We start from the raw sequence: 23478 nt of genomic DNA on the forward strand, positions 1-23478 counted from the left end.
GAGATGATAGGTAGATAGATATGATTGATCCATGTATAAAGTAAAAAACAGTTAAATTACTCCCTGGTGTTAAATCACAATAATGATTACCTGTCTAGAAGAAAAAGATAAAAGCATGATTTGAGGAGATATAAAGAGGTCTTCTGCAGTGCTGCTATATCTGAAGTGTCCTGAAACATGCATTCTACAACCCAGAGAACTGTAGAAGCCAAATCGGTAAGATAAGCAACATAGTGGTATCCTGAGAAGCAGCATAGTGTTATTGTTAAAATGGTGGACTCTGAAGCCTACCGAAGTGTAAAAGCGAAATCTACCACTTGCTAACTAAGTGACTCTGGGTAATTTCCTTCTCTGTGCTTCAGTTTCTCATTTGTGAAATGGGGTTAACATTATCTACCTTAGGGGGTTGTTTTGAGGCTTAAATAAATTAAGGCTTCTAAGACATTTAGAATAGTGCCTAAATATTTATTTAATATGTATTCATTTAGTATATATTTATTAAATATTTTCTATGTATTTATACTTGGTATGTATTATGTGTTTATTGCGTGTTTCATATACGTTTATTAAATAATATCACGGAAAAACAAAATTTGAACTGTGGAATTTTGAAATCTCACGTTTAGAATTAAATTGTTTTTCTCCATTTATACTAAGTCTGTACAAACTCCTAAGTAGTGCGTGCACACACTTAAGCATTAAGCAGTACATGTGAGCAGATACATTCATGATAAGAGCACATTCTAAATAAAATGCAACTTAAATCACTATCAAGAGTACTGAAAATGAGATCTAATAGATACTTGCAATAATTATAAAATAAAGTAGTTAACAGGGCTTCCCTGATGACGCAGTGGTTGAGAGTCCGCATGCCAATGCAGGGGACACGGGTTCGTGCCCCGGTCCGGGAAGATCCCACATGCCGCGGAGCGGCTGGGCCCATGAGCCATGGCCACTGAGCCTGTGCGTCCAGAGCCTGTGCTCTGCAGCGGGAGAGGCCACAAAAGTGAGAGGCCCGCGTACAGCAAAAAAAAAAAAAAGTAGTTAACAATATTATCTATATTGGAGTTAAGAGACATTGACAACATACTGCCAAACTATAGTTATCTCTCTAAAAAGAGAAAACTGTATTGAAAAGCAGTTTCTAATTATCATTCATGGTTTAGATATCAACACATGATTTTAATTGATACGTATAATCATTAAAAATTCAAAGCAGAGCAGAAACAAGAATAACTACAATCCTGCAGGCTGTGGAACAAAAACCACATTCACAGAAAGAAAGAAAAGATGAAAAGGCAGAGGGCTATGTAACAGATAAAGGAACAAGATAAAACCCCAGAAAAACAACTAAATGAACTGTAGATAGGCAACGTTCCAGAAAAATAATTCAGAATAATGATAGTGAAAATGATCCAGAACCTCAGAAAAAGAATGGAGGCAAACCTCAAGAAGATGAAAGAAATGTTTAACAAAGATCTAGAAGAATTATAGAACAAACAAACAGAGATGAACAACACAATAACTGAAATGAAAAATACACTAGAAGGAATCAATAGCAGAATAACTGAGGCAGAAGAATGGATAAGTGACCTGGAAGACAGAATGGTGGGATTCACTGCTGAGGAACAGAATAAAGAAAAAAGAATGAAAAGAAATGAAGACAGCCTAAGAGACCGCTGGGACAACATTAAATGCAGCAACATTCACATTATAGGGTCCCAGAAGGGGAAGGGAGAGAGAAAGGACCCAAGAAAATATTTGCAGAGATTATAGTCAAAAACTTCCCTAACATGGGAAAGGAAATAGCTACCCAAGTACAGGAAGTGCAGCAAGCCCCATACAGGATAAACCCAAGGAGAAACACGCCAAGACACATAGTAATCAACTTGGCAAAAATTAAAGACAAGGAAAAATTATTGAAAGCAGCACGGGAAGAACAACCAATAACATACAAGGGAAGTCCCATAAGGTTAACAGCTGCTTTCTCGGCAGAAACGCTACAAGCCAGAAGGGAGTGGCGTGATATACTTAAAGTGATGAAAGGGAAGAACTTACAACCAAGGTTACTCTACCCGGCAAGGATCTCATTCAGATTTGATGGAGAAATCAAAAACTTTCCAGACAAGCAAAATCTAAGAGAATTCAGCACCACCAAACCAGCTCTACAACAAATGCTAAAGGAACTTCTCTAAGAGGGAAACACAAGAGAAGGAGAGGACCTACAAAAACAATCCCAAAACAATTAAGAAAATGGTCATAGGAACATACACATTGATAATTACCTTAAACGTGAATGGATTAAATGCTCCAAACAAAAGACACAGGCTTGCTAAATGGATACAAAAACAAGACCCATATATATGCTGTCTACAAGAGACCCACTAGAGACCTAGGGATACATACAGCCTGAAAGTGAGGGGATGGAAAAAGATATTCCATGCAAATGGAAATCAAAAGAAAACTGGAGTAGCAATACTCATATCAGATAAAATAGACTTTAAAATAAAGAATGTTACAAGAGAAAAGGAAGGACACTAAATAATGATCAAGGGATTAATCCAAGGGGAATATATAACAATTATAAATGTATATGCACCCAACATAGGAACACCTCAATACATAAGGCAACTGCTAACAGCTATAAAAGAGGAAATCGACAGTAACACAATAATAATGGGAGACTTTAACCCCTCACTTCCACCAATTGACAGATCATCCAAACAGAAAATTAATAAGGAAACACAAGCTCTAAATGACACAGTAGACCAGATAGATTTAATTGATATTTATAGGACATTCCATCCAAAAACCACAGATTACACTCTCTTCTCAAGTGCACACGGAACATTCTCCAGGATAGATCACCTCTTGGGTCACAAATCAAGCCTCAGTAAGTTTAAGAAAATTGGAATCATATCAAGCATCTTTTCTGACCACAATACTATGAGATTAGAAATCAATTACAGGGGGAAAAAAGTAAAAAAAAAACAAACACATGGAGGCTGAACAGTACGTTACTAAATAACCAAGAGATCACTAAGAAATCAAACAGGAAATCAAAAATTACCCAGAGACAAATGACAATGAAAACACGACAATCCAAAACCTATGGGATGCAGCAAAAGCAGTTCTAAGAGGGAGATTTCTAGCTATAAAAGCCTACCTCAAGAAACAAGAAAAATATCAAATAAACAATCTAACATTACACCTAAAGGAACTACAGAAAGAAGAACAAACAAAACCCAATGTTAGAAGAAGGAAAGAAATCATAAAGATCAGAGCAGAAATAAATGAAACAGAAACAAAGAAAACAATAGCAGAGATCAATAAAACTAAAAGCTGGTTCTTTGAGAAGATAAACAAAATTGATAAACCATTAGCCAGACTCATCAAGAAAAAGAGGGAGAAGACTCAAATCTATAAAAATAGAAATGAAAAAGAAATCACAACTGACACTGCAGAAATACAAAGCGTTATAAGAGATTACTAGAAACAACTCTATGCCAATAAAATGGACAACCTGGAAGAAATGGACAATTTCTTAGAAAGGTATAACCTTCCAAGACTAAACCAGGAAGAAATAGAAAATATGAACAGACCAGTCACAAGGAATGAAATTGAAAATGAAATTGAAAAGTCTTCCAACAAACAAAAGTCCAGGACCAGATGGCTTCACAGGTGAATTCTATCAAACATTTAGAGAAGATAAACACCCATCCTTGTCAAACTCTTCCAAAAAAGTGCAGAGGAAGGAACACTCCCAAACTCATTCTATGAAGCCACCATCACCCTGATACCAAAACCAGAAAAGATACCACAAAAAATTACAGACCAATATCACTGATGAATATAGATGCAAAAATCCTCAACAAAATACTAGCAAACGGAATCCAGCAACACTTTAAAAGGATCATGCACCATGATCAAGTGGGAGTGATCCCAGAGATGCAAGGGTTCTGCAATATATGCAAATCAATCAATGTAATACACCATATTAACAAATTGAAGAAGAAAAACCATATGATCATCTCAATAGATGCAGAAAAAGCTTTTGACAAAATTCAACACCCATTTCTGATAAAAACTCTCCAGAAAGTGGGCATGGAGGGAACCTACCTCAAAATAATAAAGGCCATATACAACAAACCCACAACAAACATCATTCTCAATGGTGAAAAACTGAAAGCATTTCCTCTAAGATCAGGAACAAGACAAAGATGTCCTCTCTCACCACTGTTATTCAACATAGTTTTGGAATTCCTAGCCACGGCAATCAGAGAAGAAAAAGAAATAAAAGGAATACAAATTGGAAAAGAAGAAGTAAAACTATCACTGTTTGCAGATGACATGATGCTATACATAGAGAATCCTAAAGATTCCACCAGAAAACTACTAGAGCTAATCAATGAATTTGGTAAAGTTGCAGGATACAAAATTAATGCATAGAAATCTCTTGCATTCCTATACAGCAATGATGAAAGATCTGAAAGCAAAATTAAGGAAACAGTCCCATTTACCATTGCAACGAAAAGAATATAATACCTAGGAATAAACCTACCTAGGGAGACAAAAGACCTGTATGCAGAAAACTGTTAAGACACTGTTGAAAGAAATTAAAGGTGATACCAACAGATGGAGAGGTATACCATGTTCTTGGATTGGAAGAATCAATATTGTGAAAATGACTGTACTACCCAATCTACAGATTCAATACAATCGCTATCAAATTGCCAAGGGCATTTTTTACAGAACTAGAACAAAAAAATCTTAAAAGTTCTATGGAGACACAAAAGACCCCGAGTAGCCAAGCAGTCTTGAGGGAAAAAAAACGAAGCTGGAGGAATCAGACTCCCTGACTTCACACTATACTGCAAAGCTACAGTCATTAAGACAATATGGTACTGGCACAAAAATAGAAATATAGATCAATGGAACAGGATAAAAAGCCCAGAGATAAGCCCACGCACCTATGGTCAACTAATCTATGACAAAGTAGGCAAGGATATACAATGGAGAAAAGACAGTCTCTTCAATAAGTTGTGCTGGGAAAACTGGACACCTACATGTAAAAGAATGAAATTAGAACACTCCCTAACACCATACACAAAAATAAACTCAAAATGGATTAGAGACCTAAATGTAAGACCAGAAACTGTAAAACTCTTAGAGGAAAACATAGGAAGAACACTGTTTGACATAAATCACAGGAAGATCTTTTTTGATCCACCTCCTAGAGTAATGGAAATAAAAACAAAAATAAACAAATGGGACCTATTGAAACTTTAAAGCTTTTGCAAAGCAAAGGAAACTACAAACAAGGCAAAAAGGCAACCCTCAGAAAGGGAAAAAATATTTGCAAACAAATCAGCAAAGGATTAATCTCCCAAATATATAAACAGCTCATGCAGCTCAATATTAAAAAACATACAACCCAATACAAAAATGGGCAGAAGACCTAAATAGACCTTTCTCCAAAGAAGACATACAGATGGCCAAGAAGCACATGAAAAGCTGCTCAACATCACTAATTATTAGAGAACTGCAAATCAAAACTGCAATGAGGTATCACCTCACACCAGTTAGAATGGGCATCATCAGACAATCTACAAACAACAAATGCTGGCAAGGGTGTGGAGAAAAGGGAACCCTCTTGAACTGTTGGTGGGAATGTTAATTGAAACAGCCACTATGGAGAACAGTCTGGAGGTTCCATAAAAAACTAAAAATAGAATTACCATATGACCCAGCAATCCCACTACTGGCCATATACCCAGAGAAAACCATAATTCAAAAAGACACATGCACCCCAGTGTTCATTGTGGGGCTATTTACAATAGCTAAGTCATGGAAGCAACCTAAATGCCCATCAACAGACGAATGGATAAAGAAGATGTGGTACATATATACAATGGAATATTACTCAGCCATAGAAAAGAACGAAATTGCGTCATTTGTAGAGACGTGGATGAATCTAGAGACTGTCATACAGAGTGAAGTAAGTCAGAAAGAGAAAAACAAATACTGTATATTAACGCATATATGTGGAACCTAGAAAAATGGTACAGATGAACCGATGTACAGGGTAGAAATTGAGACAGATGTAGAGAACAAAAGTATGGACAGCAAGGGGGGAAAGTGGTGGGGGTTAGGAGTGGTGGTGTAATGAATTGGGCAATTAGGATTGACATGTACACACTGATGTGTATAAAATGGATGACTAATAAGAATGTGCTGTATAAAAAAATAAAATTCAAAAAAAACAAAACGGAGATCTGGTGAACTTTAGAATTGGCAAACACATCCACGTGCTGGGAGGGTGGCACACCCAACTCTATGAGGACAGAAGCTCCTGTGGTTTAGACTCTTCTAGATCTCACCTTATATACCTCTTCATTAAAAAAAAAAAAAAAATCAAAACAGGTAAGAAAAAACTATTTCTAGCATTTAAAAGCTACTAGCCTTTTTTTTTTTTTTTTTTTTTTTTGCGGTACGCGGGCCTCTCACTGTTGTGGCCTCTCCCGTTGCAGAGCACAGGCTCCAGACGCGCAGGCTCAGCGGCCATGGCTCCCGGGCCGCGCTGCTCTGCGGCATGTGGGATCTTCCCGGACCGGGGCACAAACCCGTGTCCCCTGCATCGGCAGGCGGACTCTCAACCACCACGCCACCAGGGGAGCCCACTACTAGCCTTTTATATCTCCAATACCTTTGCAAATTGTCAAGTATTCTCTGTTTCCTTATTAATAGCAAATTGTGCAAAATTATTTCTGTAGGACTTGCTAGAAAAGACTCTCCACAGTGTTGATTCTCAAGAATAGAATTGTTATTTTTTTTGAACACTCATTTTGTCCACTTTCAAAAATAAACTCCCATCACAGTAGCTTTCCTCTGAACTATAATTCTGATGTATATTTATGAGTTCTAGGACCAAGGGCTCAGCAGTACATCTCACCAGCTTCAAACCCAGTGTCTCTCTGCTTGATTCCTGCTCTATCCCAAAGGGAGTTTATTTGATGTCATTAATTTCACAATACCAAGAAGGTCCACTAAGTTCACTGGTATAATCATCCCTGAGAATGGACCCATTAATCATTTTCTGCTGTCAGATCAATCCAGAAAATACTAAAAATTGGTTAACTCATTTTTCACAGTTATAGCAATCAGAAATAAATAGAAATAGCAGTCTGAACATGTTCTGTCTTCTTTTTCTTTTATCAAGAGATAGATTTTAGTCTCAGCATCTTAACTTTAGTTATATATAGATACAGATATATAGATAGATTTGTAATCCAATATATATAGATACATCGCTAAATTTGTAATCCAGTGCAATTCATTGGAATGTTGTAAAGATTTGGATTTTAAGTAATACTTCCTAGAGTGATGTGAGGTTATTTTTAAAACTAATAGCTATTAAATATTCTGCTTTCTTTTTAAAAAATGTTATCTAAATTGCAGTTGGTAACAGGAGGAGCTGGAGAGGGATTGGAACTTATCTTTATGATAATAAGGTCCACTCCTACTCTACTGACTGTACGTTATCATGATCCATTCAACCCATGTCGAAGATTTTACAGTGTTACTTAAGATTATATTCACCAGTCTTCTCGTTTTACTTTGTGAGAGATAGTAGGCCAGTTTCTTGGAGTGAATTTCTATTTAAAGAACTATGAAAAGCATTGAGGAAATCTAAAATTAAAAATAAAATATGTACTTTTCCATGTAGCTTGATCAATTTCATATAGCTATTGTAAGGGAGCATGCAGAGCCTCTGTCCCAAGGATTCATTTATTCTACCTTAGAAAATAGGCTTTGTGGATTTTAGCAGCTTGATGTTTTGTTATCCTTTATACAGGTAGGAAAGAGCAGGCCGACTGAAGAGCTTCATTATAGTGTAGTTTCAGCTCCTTGATCCTGTCCAGTGGGGAAAAGTGAAGAAGATTCTGCTAAAAATAGATAAGCAGAATGCTGGATAAACAAAATGAAGAGACCCTTTCTTGTTTAGGTTCCTTTCCTGAAGAAGCCTGTGGGAATTGTTATTTCTGAACATGAGTAGCTAATTAATTAGCACATACTAAATATATGTGCATTTTGAAAATAAAAATCGACATTTGGTACATTTATACCACATAAATAGAACAAAGACTTAGTGGGAAGACATGTTCCTATGTACAGATTATCGTTTCATAAATGGAATAGTTTTATCCCTTCAAAGTTAGCTAAGAAGGAACAAAAGAAATCGATATACCAAACCCCATCTTCTAAATTACTCCCATTGAAAATGAAAGCTGGGTTTTGGAGTTGAAGATTTGAAAGAGCAGATGTAGAAACTGAGATTTTGGCAGCCTCTGTCAGAAACTAATGAGCTTTGGGGAAATCCAGCTGATACAGAGTTTGGGTAGATTACGATAAAAACTATAGGATGTCTAACACCTACAGTGAACCAGCTTCAAGGTGGCACTTGGAAACTGACCAGAGGTAGCCTTTCCAAATTCCTTATAGGATTATTCACCATTACAAAAAATTACCTAGTGTAGTATCATTCAATATATCTAGAATTTACATTCCCCTTAATATATACACCACATATACTCATTTTGAAGCAGAAGTACAAGTTCATAGTGCATACTTTAAGTTCTTGGTGGGTGCCTAACATGGTCCATTAGTCACCATAAAGCTGTGGATGGCCTTTCTTTCATAGTGGCTATTTAGGCCAAGCCTGTGGATTCTATCTAGTTCAAGGGCTCTCAGCGAGAGGCCCAGAGCCTTCAGCTAAATGTTAGAAGAACAGAGGGATAGTATGAACCACTGTATTAGGAGAAAGTGCCTGCAGACCATGAAAGCACAGAGTTCTTATACTCTGTAATAAGGAGCTCCTTTTCTGTAATTGGTTCTCCTAGTGGTTTTGCTGTTCACTTCCTTGCTGTGATTGGCTGTATACAAACTAACTAATTTCAGTGTGTTCAGTGTTTTAGTGTGTGTTTCAGTATGTTTCAGTATGTTTGCAGTGCCTCAAATGTAATTAGTGCATATTTGACTAGGCAATTCCTGCACACCTGGCTGTAGGTTTACAGAATATACAAGTTAGGCAATCTTTATGTGTTGCTGCTGATAAGATGCCGTCATGGGACTTCAAGTCAGAATTCATCCATATACATTTTTCAGTTTCAGTCCTACTGTCTCAATGTGTGTGTTTGGAAGGGTGTGGAATAAAAGTAGAGGTGAGAGATGTTAACAAGAATAAACAGGAATCTCTTTGCAAAAGATTGTAGCCCCCAAGGGTACTGGACCTTTCCAAATCATCTCATCACCCTCCCAACTATGAGTCTGACTCAGTGTTCCCCATAAAATCCAATCTCACTGTAGGCTCTACCGCTTGGGTCCAGTGGATCCAGCCTGGTGATTCATACCATGCTGAACATTCAGTGACTTCCCATGAAACGTTAGAGTAAAATTTAAACCTCTGATCATAATCTAAAGGATACTACACAAATTTACCCCTGTCCACCAAACCCTCACTGTTGTCTATGAAGCACTCAGGTAGCCTTTCTCTTCTTTGAACTTTCCAAGTTCCTCCTGTTTCAAAGACTTTGCCTTGTTCTTACCTCTGCTTGCTGTGCTCTTCCTCACTCTTCATTTTTACAAATGAAATATAGTTTTTATTTGGCAGCATCAAAAGAGCAGAGCTGTCAAATGTTAAGTGAAATGGTGGAAAATGGCAGCGACCTGTAGTGTTGTTGAAATTTCAGTATTTTCGGAATTCTTTATGACAGATGGCCATATACATGTGATCGAAATGTCCTTCCTATGTATTTGTGAAAAAAGTGAAGGAATGTTAAGTCATTTTCTATGTGGAACATTAAAATTGCCAAAAGTAAATTTAGCCTGAATTTGACTCCTTAATTATATAATTAATTAAGGAATCTATATCAGGCACATTCTGTATTCAGAAGTCTGTAAGGGGTTTTACTTAGGGCTTTAAAGTGTATTTGCAGAAGTTAATTATTCATAAGCTCAAATCTTACAAATTCATTCTTTTAGTAAATATTTATTGAGCACCTATTATATGCCAGTCACTCTGAAAGTTAGCATACTGTGTTTTCAGTTATCATGTAGATTCTAAAGAAACGTGAACCAAAGGAATAAACACATTGGAAATAACCAGTAAAGACAACTCATTTTCCTATGAACATTACCTGAGAATGTATTATGTGCCCATCACTGTGTTTGGCACCGAGAATATAAAATCCCTGATTTCAAGAAGTTTGGACTCTGGCAGAAACAGACTTAAGAAAAAAAAAACAAACAAACAACAATTTCAATAAACATGTTAAAGGTATAGTGGTAGTAAAAAAAAAAAAAAAGAAAAAGAAAAGAAGGTGGAGTCATCAATGAATGATGAGAGAGGTGGCAGCAGTGGGCCAATAGGGAGGTTTTCCTGGAGTATCCGAGAGTGTTTGAGTTTCAGAAAGAGAAGAAGCACGGATTATCAACATAGAGTATTCCCAGCCTTTCCCTTCCACCTGGAGCTAAAGATAGTTTTCTTAGTTTCTTTCCCTCCACTGCCTTCATAGAAAGGTTTTCTCTTTGACTGATCAGTACTTTGATTATGCAAATCAAATGAAGGAAGAAGGGGAATACAGGAGAGAACCAGGACCTGGCGAGGAGTTTAGGGATAATTTAGAAGGACGATGAGTAGGGGTTGCTGTTGTATATGAGGAAAATGAACAGGGGAGAAAAACGGAGGCTTTAACAAGTGTCGCTCTTCTTAGACCATGTATCACATTTATGGGTTCAACAGTGTAACTATCCTGGCATAATGTAGAGTAATGCAAAGTAATAGATGCTCAACCCATTATTGTAAAGTCTGGGACTAAACTGTATGGGACACAGAAAGGTAAGTAGATACTTACTGGGAAGACAAAGAGGGATGACATCAGATCAGAGAAACCGGAACAGACAGAGACATAAACGCATGAAATAGCAAAGGTTCTTGAGTGGCTCTTAAAGCGCTTGGTACTTAATATTGTGCAAAGGGAAAGGGAATGTGACAGAATGGGGATGTTAGTTTACGAGACTTCGTCTGTGGGATACACCACTGGAATATGAAAAATTTCTAATCAGTCAACTGGTTCATACTTCAGTAGCTGCTTTGACTTAGTGTTTGCATTAGATTGCCAAACTGGCCACCTAATTTGCCTTCTCATTGACAGTCTTACTTACTGTCTGTTTGGTACAGTTGCTTGTTGAGAAATGCTGACACGAGATTCAACTGGCTTTATCTGTCTAAAACACTTGCGGTATCTTCTGGCATCATCGTCTTTCTTTTCCCTTGTGTTTCACTTCTATTTATTTCACAGTTATAGTCTAGCAAAATTGTGTCGATATAAGCATCACTTCATCCCTGTGAGACTGGTTGTACTGTCTCTTGGCTGTGTTGTCACTGTCTTATCTCCAGAGATGGATATAAAGTGAAGTTAACCAAGGCTAAGCTTCAAGGCCTGTCACTTACATAAGCCCATTACATACAAATCTAATTTTTGACTTGTAATCCTATCTTCTTTTCTTAAATAGGGATCCCAAAGTTGTATAAGATTCAGGCCCCATAAAACCTGGATCTACTCCTGCAGTTATCTCAGATACAGTCGATATGGCACAAGTTGAAAGAGCTGTCAACAGTACTTTAATCAGCTCTTGAAGCTACATTGCAGATTCTTATGATCAGTATTTGGTAGACTTCTAAAATTCGATGTGATTTTGACCCAGATGTTAAAATGTAAATTATTCATCATGTGGTTTGCTCTGCAAAGGGAGTACATAAATGTGATTCTAAAAATTTTGAATTGCCAATTCAGGTACAATTACTGGATGATTGAAAATTTTATCTTCTCATAATAACAAATAAATATACATGCTATGCATTGTAAATATCACATCAGATTTTATATATATTCTTACTGAACAACTGGATTGGTTTGCTAGGGCTGCCATAAGAAAGCACTGCACATTGAGTGGCTCAAACAACAGAAGTTTATTGTCTCACAGTAAATGAGGGGCTAGAAGTATGAGATCAAGGTGTTGGCAGGGTTGGTTTCTTCTGAAGGCTGTGAGGACGAATCTGTTCTATGCCTGTCTCCTAGCTTCTGGGGTTTTGCTGGCCATCGCTGTTGTTCCTTGGCTTCTGCTTCACCACCCTGATCTCTGCCTTCATCTTCACCTGGCATTCTTCTTGTGTGTGTCTGTGTGCAAATTTCCCCATTTTACAAGGACAGCAGTCATACTGGATTAGGGGACCGCCCTACTCCAGTATGACCTCATCTTCATTAGTCACGCGGACAACAGCCCTATTTCTAATAAGGTCCCATTCTGAGGTCCTGGGAGTTAGGACTTCAACATATGAGTTCGGGGGTTGGGGGGAGGCCATAACAACACGTGATAGTAAATGGATCAGAAAGAACAGTATGACGTTCATGCATTGGCTTGTGGACAGTGCTTAGAATTCAGGTTAGCAGATCTGAGTATTTATCTTCAGTACACAAAGCCAGAGTCAGGATAACTAAAAGTGTTGAGCATTTTTCTAATGTCAGTGGACATAGTTCTAAGTATTTATTATTTTTATGGTCAGGAGTTCAGAAAGTATCATATCTTGCCCACTAGGTTGTGGCCTCAAGTTGCATTTCAGTTCTGGGGCCTGAAGCTTTAAAGCAACTGATGTTGAAAGATACAAAACATGATCCTTCTTGTCCTATTAAACCTTGACAGCTTTCAGATTTTTCCTTTAAGGGGGAATACTGTTGACAGTTTTGAAATTCTTTTGACTGTTTACGGTCTTAATAAAACATTCTATGCAAAAGGGCACTCCCTCATTTAAAAATATAGGTACCCCATTCAAAATAAAATTTTGAAATTTTATCCTCTACACCTCTCACTGAAATAATGGCTTCCTTGAATTTTTGAGCAAAGTTGAGCATTTGATTTCATCACCTACAGTTCATATTTAATTTTAATTGATAAAATGGAATCATTAAAAAGAAAGAAATTAAGGAAGAGGAGGCAAAGAAGAAAACAAAAAAAGAGAGAGAGGGAAAGAGAATAAGGGGATGACCAAATGTGAAGCAAAGAAAACAAGAGAAAAGACTTTCTTCTGACTTTTCAGAAAGCCTTTCTTAAGTAAGTTTTGTAGTTTCATAAATAATTCTGTCTGCAGAAGATAAAAGGAGCAGATTGGCCAATTACTTTCAAACTGTTTGGCCACACCCATGTTTTCATTCATTATTCAAGCTTTAGGAGTCATCAAAGAATCCTAATGCATAACTCAATAGGAGGAGCAAAAACTAAGACATCGGCAAATGCTTTTTATGTTTAAGGTTTTGCCCACTTATGAGTGTATGTGCTTTTGAGTGTTGGGCTGATTTAAACTCTGTACATGGGAAGGAGGTTGATAGTTTAGCCTTTTGGAAAAAGAGGAAGAAGGACATAAATTAAAGGTGCTTAAAAAGTCATGTGAGCAAGTAGAGCTAGAGGTGCAGGATGAAATGACATCCTTGACATTATGTGACCCACTCTCAGTCTATCCCCACTGCGCCCAAATCGTTGGCCCAGGTGCACATTTGTTGCCCCAGCCCAAGTAGCGATTGACCATATACAGTGATAGAACCAGAGTTTTCAAACATAAAGTAGCTGCAAGAGCAGTTTAAAGATCATAAGAAGAATGAAAGATGATTAGACAAAAGAGGCAGGATGATGCAGTGAGTTGCTATAATAATATGAAAGTGAGTTTCAAAGAACCATTTTTATGAGGTCTGTAATGTATTACTTTAGTTGCATCCTGATTGTAAGTTATCAGACCATTTTATGGGCACTATAATGGCACTAGAAGTGCATGTCTAACAAAATAATAGAGTGCATTACCAATTCTTCTCTGATGACCACTGCTGAGAAACTATTAGACCCATTTGTCAATGTACCTTGGTGTCTAATAGTAGTTTTCAAGAATGGATGGTTATGAAAACTATTCAACATTTAAAGATATTATTTCTCCTTATACATATTCCATTGAACCATCCATTCGAGTACATCTGTTTGTCCACCCATGCCTTTTCAGTAAGCTGATTGAAAAGTAAACAACAAAAACAAACTTTGAAAGACAGGATAGTAAACACTAACAACTGTGAACGGCATTTGGAAGGTCTCTTTACTGTTTCAAACAGAATTGATACTCTGTCACATTTTGGGTATTGTGCAAGTTGGCCCAGAACATTCAATAGAATGTATACAAAATAGAACTTCAAAATAGGAAAATCCACCTTCCAATAAAATAGCTCAGAGATCTGAGATAGTAGTATTCATGCCATTATAAAATTCCCTTACAATGGACAGATGTAACAAGCTCTTTAAAAGCACAGCCTTAGGTATTGTTTATAGTACTGTAGGCACACCTTGGAGATATTTTCCTAGGATCAAGATTGTCTCATCTATGGTTGCGTCTCTGTCATCTGCAGTCTTGGTTGTATTTGATGCCTGTCCTGTAGGCATTGACAACATAGAAGTTGCCCTGTAGGACCATAAAGTTCTACCGCTGCAGACCTAGGCCCCTGTTTGGCTTTTACTGATGTTGTGGTCTTCTGGGATTTAGCAGCAACCTCCATCTGACCTCTAACTGGAGCCGCCCCTTCTGCAAATTTTGTTCAGCTGTGGAATCCCCTAGCGTCAAACCCTTTAGGCTCTCTGATTCTCCACTGTTAACTTTTTAGTTCTACAGTCATGGTCTTGAGAATTTCTGCTATTTCCTCCATATGTAATGACAGCTGAAGACAACTTGGGTAGGATGGGGGTCCATCTCTGGCTCTCTGTCTACCTAGATCTACCTGGCTGACTTTTCTACCTATCGTAGCTGACTAGTTTGATGAAGGGTAACCAGCAAGGTTATTTTCTTCTCAAGGTCCAGAGTAGATGTGGTGTAAGTCACCAGTACAAGAGTTACTAAATATTTGGGGGAGTTTCTGTCACCCCACTCTCCAGTTTCAACCCCAAAGTAGGTTCAGGGAATAGAGCCACCCATACTCTTTGTACTCTTTTTGCTCTCCTTTTCTAGTCCAGAAAGGATCTTTATTTTTATCACCTCTCTGTTTTGTAGGAAAACTGGTCCTATGGCATCTCGTAGTTTTTTTCTACCCTCTCTATGACCTAAGCCCTTGCTCCAAGTTCTCCAAGATTTGGCTCTTGACACTTAAATCCAAGCTTTTGGAATTTTTTTTCCTCTTCAGGCTGCTGGTACTTGCAATCCAAAGCCATGGTTTTAAAGACTGTTGTCTGCACTGTTGACTTACAAAGGTCAAATTAGTTGCTCAAAGGCCAAAATTGTGATTCTTTGTTCTCTCTGAATCAACCATACCCTGAGGCATCGAGACAGTACTTATTTTTTTATCATTTAAATTTTATTTTATTTTTTTATACAGCAGGTTCTTATTAGTTATCTGTTTTATACATATTAGTGTATACATGTCCATCCCAATCGCCCAATTCATCACACCATCACCCCACCCCCCCGCCACTTTCCCCCGTTGGTGTCCATATGTTTGTTCTCTACATCTGTGTCTATTTCTGCCCTGCAAACCGGTTCATCTGTACCATTTTTCTAGGTTCCACATATATGTATTAATATATGATATTTGTTTTTCTCGAGAAAGTTCTCTTTGCTACTTAAATATAGTAGAAAAGTTTAACTAAAAGATATAGAAAAAATCAGCACTTAGTTTAGAATAGAATGATAGGTGTAGTGTATATTTATCTATGTTTACCTATCTCCATAAGCTAAAACAAAAACAAAATAATAAATGTGCTGGTTATATGTCTTTGTATTTATTCTAACTTAAGTAATGTTCTCCAATTAAAACACAATTAACGTTAAAAAGGTTTTGCTATAGTGTGTGGAAGGCAGAGTTAATAAAGTGATTGGACTATTTTTAAAGCCATTTGCACAAATAAAGTGCACCACCTTAGCTGTAAACACAGCGACCACTAATTGGAGACTGTGAGTAGGAAGGAAGAATTTAAAAAAAAAGTTTTTACTATAATAGAGCTGCACATGCTCTCATTGAGTCTATTTTTAAAAATCTTTTAACATGAACATGCTGTCTTGGTTGAACCCTCTTAGCTATAAACACCATTGGTTCATTTATTGAATGTCTACTATATGCTGGGAACTAGGGATATATAAGTGAACAATGGACATGTCCCTAATCTACTAAATGCTGAGAATTTCTTGGTCACCAAGTAAATATCAAAAGTCCTCCAGCTTATACCCCAAGTAGTAGAACTCCCAAACCCCACCTCTCCAAGAAGTCCAAAGCCACGCCTAGAATCTTCACTTTTCTGTTGGGTGGAGGAGTTAACTGTGTATTTGGCATTTCCTTCTCCACCCCTAGAGAGAGCACTCTGTTAGATCCTCAAAAGAGTTAACTCAAGATACACAATTTTAAGTCTGAGTTCTATAAAATGCTCATTTATATGCATAATATACAGAAAGAAATGTGTTTTTTAAATAATTAAAACATACTTCCCACCTACTATCTACCATTTCCCAAGATGCAACTGGTTTTTAGAAGAGTAGAAAATGACTCCATCAGTTTAAACAACACAGATTTGGTATGTTTCCTTTCTTCTTGGGTTTAAAATGGATACAGCATAAATCCATCACTCCTTACAGTCCTCTGATAATAAAATAACCTCATAGTCTGATTCTAATATTACTAAACTCAAATTAATAATATATCAAAATCTGAAGAGATCAATGATATTTTACACCTACATAGGGGAGCTTTCAAAGCTCCATTAGGACTAGGTTTAAAAAAAAATGACATTTATTTTGAGCCTTCATTATTCTTATGGTACATATGGGAAGTCAGGGTGAATTAAAGATGATCATGAGATTGAAATAAATTAACTCAGGAAACCAGAGCTTTATCTATTAGATACTAAATTTCTACAAATGCAAAATTTGAAATACACATTTTCCACACTCCTTTAGGCCAGTGTTTCTTAAACTTATATAATATGTAGAGTCTTTTCTAAGGCAAAAACAAAAACAAGGACAAAAACCTTCTTTTAGAACCCCAGTATTAAATCATTTTTCTTACAATGTTACTTAAAAATATGCAAACATAAAACCAGGCATAAATGCCTTATGCTTATACAAAACATAGTTACAAGTGAATACAAACAAATCTCCAAATCTGAGAAATTCCATTTCACAATATTGATTTTAATGTAATAGGAGGTGTTTTGTGGAAATGAAATATCTGTTCACCATGTAAAAAAGGCACTGACTTGCTGTACACAGATTCTTGTATACAATACAGTGTGCAGTATAGTGACAATTCTCCTGTTTTGTTTGTGGAACTCTCTTTGTACAGTGTCTCATCATTGGTCTTTTTCTATCTCTGTTCCTATTAATACTTCTTGGTGCCAAAATGATTGTATTTACAAACATGAACACTGGGTTCATGTGAGAATACATGGTTATAAGATAGTGGTCCAGAAGACCCAGAAATCACTTAGATTATTTTTTAATTACTATAGGAAATCAAAATGCATACATCATAAATATATTATTAAAAGGTAATGTTTTAAAGGGCAAGCTCAAGATTGTTATACAAATATGAAAAAACTATCGAAATTTTTATTTAACTCCATTATTAATGAGGAAACTAATAAGATGTTGTCAACTGTCTCAGTGGAGAATTCAAAATACCACAGGTACATAGTTGAGTCAGGAGTGTCGAAACAAATCTACAAATAGATGCAAAACTGGCATTTTTACATAGGGTTGGAGTGAGGAGAGAAATCAGTTTTCCCTCCAGCAGAAGGAACTTGCATATCTTTGGATAAACCGTTGTACCTTCTATCAGTTATCTATAATTTACAGCTTTGTGAAATAGCTCAAATTGCCCTCCAAAGAATCAGATAACCAAGAAGAATGTGCCAGATAATGTAGCCTTTGCATTAAAGATACCCAGTCTTCTTTTGATCCATTTCAGTCTTTCACAAGATTTGTCCATCCAGTATATTTAAGAGGAATATATAGACCTCATAGAACCTATCCATGGACCTCTGTGGAAACCTTGAAGATCTCCTCAGCTCAGCTGTCACCCTTGAAACCCACCTCCAGCTGCAGATAGATGCCCCATGTGAGCATTAGTCTTAGAGGAATACACAGCTCTCCCTTTAGATATAGATACCCAAGCAACCTGTTTGGATGAGTTGGATGTCTTCTAAGGGATGAAGAACTGTGATAACTAATCTCAGACCTTTCACACATGGAAAATTTGCCCAAGGGTAGAGAGTTACAAGCCAAATCCTCAATAGGAATGTTTAAGCATTTTTTTCCCTCCCTTCTATTCTTCCTTCTTGCCTTCCTTCCTTCCTTCACAATTGCTGCATATCAGATACTGCACTGTTTAATATACATTATTTCATTAAATATAATAAGCCTATCGGTATGTGCATTTTGTGAGAAAATTCAGCCTGAACTAGCCACAGATATTAAATAAAAGAAAATTAAATGAAAAACAAGACAAAGCCAAGTGTGTAAAGTATGTAATTAAATCTCCAACTAGTAATCAAAACAGTATCTTAAGGACTGGTTTAGATGACACATGGTGTTGTCCCAAAGTTAGATGTTCAGTCAATATTTACGGAACACATCATAAATCCTTCCCACCTCATCTGGGAAACTCAGTGTCCAACCTACATTTTTTTTTTCATAGGCCCATGTATACATTTTTCATAGTGCTTGCCAGGTAACACTAAATTATCTTTTTTATGTGCTTATGTCCCCTTACCTTCCTTGGCTAAGCTATGAGCTACTTTAGCAAAAGGGCCATGTTTTATTCATGTGTGCTTGGTGCCTTGCACAGTGACAGGCACATCCAGGAGCTAATTATATACTTTTGAACTTATCTGAAATACACATACACAGTGAAGCTAATTCCTAAAATTGAACCTCTGGAAAAATTCAGTCCTAATTCACTAGTTCCAAAGATTTTTATTTCCTCTCTTAAAATGTTTCACTACTGTTAGATAGATTTTAGGGTTTAATAGATTTGTTAAATTGGGAGCTGCTTAGTGGGAAGCAGCCACATAGCACAGGGAGATCAGCTCGGTGCTTTGTGATCGCCTGGAGGGGTGGGATAGGGAGGGTGGGAGGGAGGGAGATGCAAGAGGGAAGAGGTATGGGAACATATGTATATATATATATATAACTGATTCATTTTGTTGTAAAGCAGAAACTGACACACCATTGTAAAGCAATTATACTCCAATAAAGATGTGAAAAAAGAAATTTGGAGCTGCTTATAATTTGCTCTAGGGACACAGGAAAGGCTTGTCTTACTGGATACAAGCTTGCAGACTGAATGTCATTACGTGACATCTTTGCGAGTTAGCGGGGAAGGAAGTTGTGACAATGCAAAAACCATTAGAAATCATGTAGAATTTTGCACCACAATTATGTATGCAATGGATGGAGATTGAGAAAGTCTTAAATGCCAGTATTTCTAAGTTTCCTTCAAACCTCACATGCTCAATACCACATTTTACCTTAAAGTATTTCTTAGAATAACAGTGAATATCAAAGAATGACTAAGAAACTGGGAACACAGAGAACTGATATTCACATTGGCAAAAAGAAAGAATAGAAACCAAAACTAAAGTGAGATTGGGGAGTGAAAATTGGAAAAGTGGAAGGAAAAATTACACTAAAATCCTAGGAAAAAGCTTCATTGTGTTATCAACTGTTTGGTTGAAGAATAAAGATAAAATATGGGATTTAAAAAAAACTTATTACTTGGTCAAAATATATATAGTTCTTAAATATTAAATAGGTTAAACCTACAGAAACAGGAACCATAATTTCTATTAAGCAACAGAGCATTTCTTTTGAATTTATCACTGACCAGAGTAAGAAAGTAAAGTGTCATTCCACAGTTTCAATTGCAATCTGGCAGTATTTTCTAAAGATTTACGGAATGGCTGTCATGACTGAGATAGTTATCCATGTCCCAATTACTTTAGGATTTTAGTGGTCATTTTCTGTCCTACCAGTAGAATGTAACCCAAACCCCAAGTTGTGTGGTCAGAGACTGGGGAGGACAGTAGAGACCAGTAAGAGGTAATGTTTGGGTGTTCAGTTGATTAAATACAAAGCATTCATTATCCATTATGGCCTTGGTTTAAAGTAAGCTTCTTATTCCAAAGAAAACTTTTGAACTACTCACTTTCTAGCATGGTTTCTCATAAAGCAATCTTTTTAAAAATCATGTTGGTTTTCTTCTAGATGGTTTCACAAAATAAGTAGTATAGCCTCCTTAGAAGCTTGGAAATTCAGTAATTTAATTATGTGGTTCATGTTTTTCTCTCTTTTCACTTTTTAGTTATATTCTTTCATCTTTTTCATCTTTCCTCCCATTTTGGAAAGAATTTTGGACAAATAAGAAACAGGTTAGAAAGCCAAGGAAAATTTTCATATGCTTTAAAAATTGGATTGCCCACAGAGAGACTTTTGTTTAAAAGCATTGGGGGCGGGGGGTGTGTGGTTAGGGAAATGTATTTACCTGAAAGCATTTTATATTGGAATGCTGATCTGTTCATGGTTATACTTTGTTTGTATATTAAATACCGCACCTGTCACAAGCTTGGATTTATCGTCAGTATGCATAATGCTTGTTGTTGGGAGAGCTTGCAAATCCCTCATTGGCAATAGAGTCACCAGAAGTAGATGCACCTGTCTCCCCAGCTGGGATTTGCTCATGGGAAAGAGGGTCATTTAACACCATGTTTTCCTCTTCATGGACAGCTGTATATATAAGCTGCCCTAGGGTGTAGAAGACCTAAATTTTGTTTGTAAAAAAAAGAAGAGAGACTTCAATGTCAAAACGAAATTTGATCTGAAAAGTATTTTGATGTTTTGATTCAGCAGCTTTAGAGAACATATAGGCTTGGTTTAACAGAAAAACATTATTTGGTCTGCTTTGGTCTGATCACTCGAACAGCTTTTAATGACTCAGAGAACACCAATATTTTCAGCTCTGATTAGCTTGGGGTTTAGCGTAAAATAGCTCATTCTGTTTTGATGCAAGTCCTTAGTTAAAACATGGGCCTTGTCCTCAATGCTACAGCCATAACTCTTCGTTTTTGTGCATTTTAATTGTCTATTTTCCCTTGACAGACTCTAAACTCCATAATAGGAGCTGTGTCTTATTTTGCTAACCACTATTTTCTCTAGCTCAATGCCACTCTGTTAGCTCTGGATGTATTTGTGCTTAATAAATCTTTGTCAAGTGGATGCTTGAATGAAAGCATGAAGGATTGTTTTTGCTGACCAGGAAGGAGGTAATGGCTCCTTCTAAAAGTCTCCCTGATTCAAAATCACTCCAAAATTAAGAGATCTCTTTGAGTCCCATTTTTTTTTTTTAATGGAGGTATAATTTACTTACAGTAAAATGTAGATTTTATGAGCATGGCTCCATAGAGTTTGTTTCAAGTCTGTCTACTCATACAACCACTGTCTCAACCAAATATAGAATTTTTCCATTATTCTAGAAAGTGCTCTCCTGCTACTTTCCAGTTAATCTCCCACAACCACTGTTCTGATTATTACTACAGCCTCTTTTTTGTCCTTTCTATAACTACATTTAAATGTAACCATAAAGTATGTACTCTTTTTGTGTCTATAATAAGATTAATAAGAAAAGACCATGGTATTTAAAAAACTACTGTGTGCCTCTCCTTGGAGGATTTATTGCCCCACCTTCCCCAGTCTGCAACCATTGCTCTTAAGAATTCCAAAGATATAGAGAATAAGATTCTTACAAGTAGAGTTCAGAAGTACCACTCAACTTATATCATTGTACTGTGAGCCTCCAATTGACAAATGAAACCCATCAGTAATCATCTAAATAACTCTAATGTTAACAATCTATTATCTAAATAAGATAATGTATAATAATATATAATATTATAATATACATTAATAACTAATATGGAATTTATTACATTATAATAAATACCCTAATTAATCCTAACATTTCAGAGCTGGGATCACAGCCCCTTTTCCTGACAACTCTGAGCTTTACACAGCAGCACATCATTGGTCTCACTTATCCTCAAGACAGTTCTGTGGGTAACCACCACGTGCGTGACAGGTTGTAGAGGAAAAGGAATATGAAAAAGAATGTATATATATGTATAAATGAATCATTTTGCTGTACAGCAGAAATTAACACAACACTGTAAAGCAACTATATTTTCAATTAAAAACTTTTTTAAAAAGTAAAAAAAAGAAAGAAAAAAGAAAGAGCTCCAAAATTAGATAATTTCCTCTGAAAGTCTTCCTTAAAATATATTTTCAGTAACATATAACTCTTGGGGTATAGAGGGTGGTGTTTGGGTAGAACTGTAAAGGAGGTTTACAAAGAACTAGTCAGTTTGCAGACAGTGAGAAGAAGCTTGCCAAGTAAAGCCTGTAGAAAATGGATTCATCGAATTAGAGCAGTCCATGATTGACTGCCAACGCCAGCTTATTTTCTTGCTGGGTCCAAATAAGAATGCCTGAAACTTTGTGGTGATGGAAGGCTATCTTATAGAACCTGCTGGTGGAGCATACTTTTTCACTGGTTCAGACCAGTATTGTTATAAATTTGATGGGGTACTTAAGGCTCTGGTAAGGATTTTTAGGTCAGAAAAAAAAAAATTAGACATAGGCGATTAGGGAGCAAAATGTGTTAGTTTATTTCACAGCAGAGTAAAGCAATAAAACAGCCTTAGCAAAGCCACAGACAGGACTTGTGTAAGTCTAACATTTTCAGCTTCTCTTGCAGAAACATAGAATTGTGATCTAGGGAAAGTAAGGAAGGAATTGTTGGCAAAGAGTTAATAACAGATAAAGAAGCCATTCTTTCAAAGATGGATGAGGAGATTATAAATGATTTAAAGGAAGAAAATTCCCCCTTCAGATTAAGTCTTCTGTAATAAAGGGTGTTATTTTGTACAAGATAGTTTGATGCAAGATATGTGGAAATTTCATGAAATGGCAAAAAGAGAATCTGAACAACTTGAAACACAGTATGAGTGTTAGCTGAAGCCCACCAAGCAGATTATTTATATATTTTTCTTTCCCCTTAGACCCGGTAGAGACGCTTCAAGAACTGCTCTGTTCCGGGGAGGAGGGATTGTGTGACGACACTGACACTGCACCCTGAGGCGAGTGCAGAAGCTTTCATTGTAAGGTAATAGTTGATTCCTACTTTCGGTCTTCTCCGTCTTTGGAAATTAATGAAACTGTGGTGTAAAATTAGGCCATGTTATCAGAAGTATTAAGGATGCTCGGAATTTTGTTTATAGCTTTGTAGTCACTCATGTTTACGCCTTTCATGTGGAGTAGGTGCAGAAATAATTCCTTAGCAGATACTATCTTTACAT

General features: G+C 36.6%; 1 protein-coding gene across 1 annotated transcript in view; it reads left to right on the plus strand.

Moving 5' to 3' along the window:
• The window catches only part of LOC307187808 (uncharacterized protein), a gene marked incomplete at its 5' end in the record, with an annotated part of 610289 nt that overhangs the window by 178711 nt on the left and 408100 nt on the right, over positions 1–23478 (plus strand). Inside the window, one exon of the mRNA XM_079924344.1 lies at positions 23182–23285. Within this exon, the coding sequence (XP_079780470.1) occupies positions 23182–23190 (9 nt within the window). The 3' untranslated portion in view covers positions 23191–23285. The remainder of the gene's footprint in view (positions 1–23181; positions 23286–23478) is intronic.

Source organism: Stenella coeruleoalba, assembly GCF_951394435.1.
Source record: "Stenella coeruleoalba genome assembly, chromosome: 6".
In the NCBI taxonomy this organism is placed as follows: Eukaryota; Metazoa; Chordata; class Mammalia; order Artiodactyla; family Delphinidae; genus Stenella; species Stenella coeruleoalba.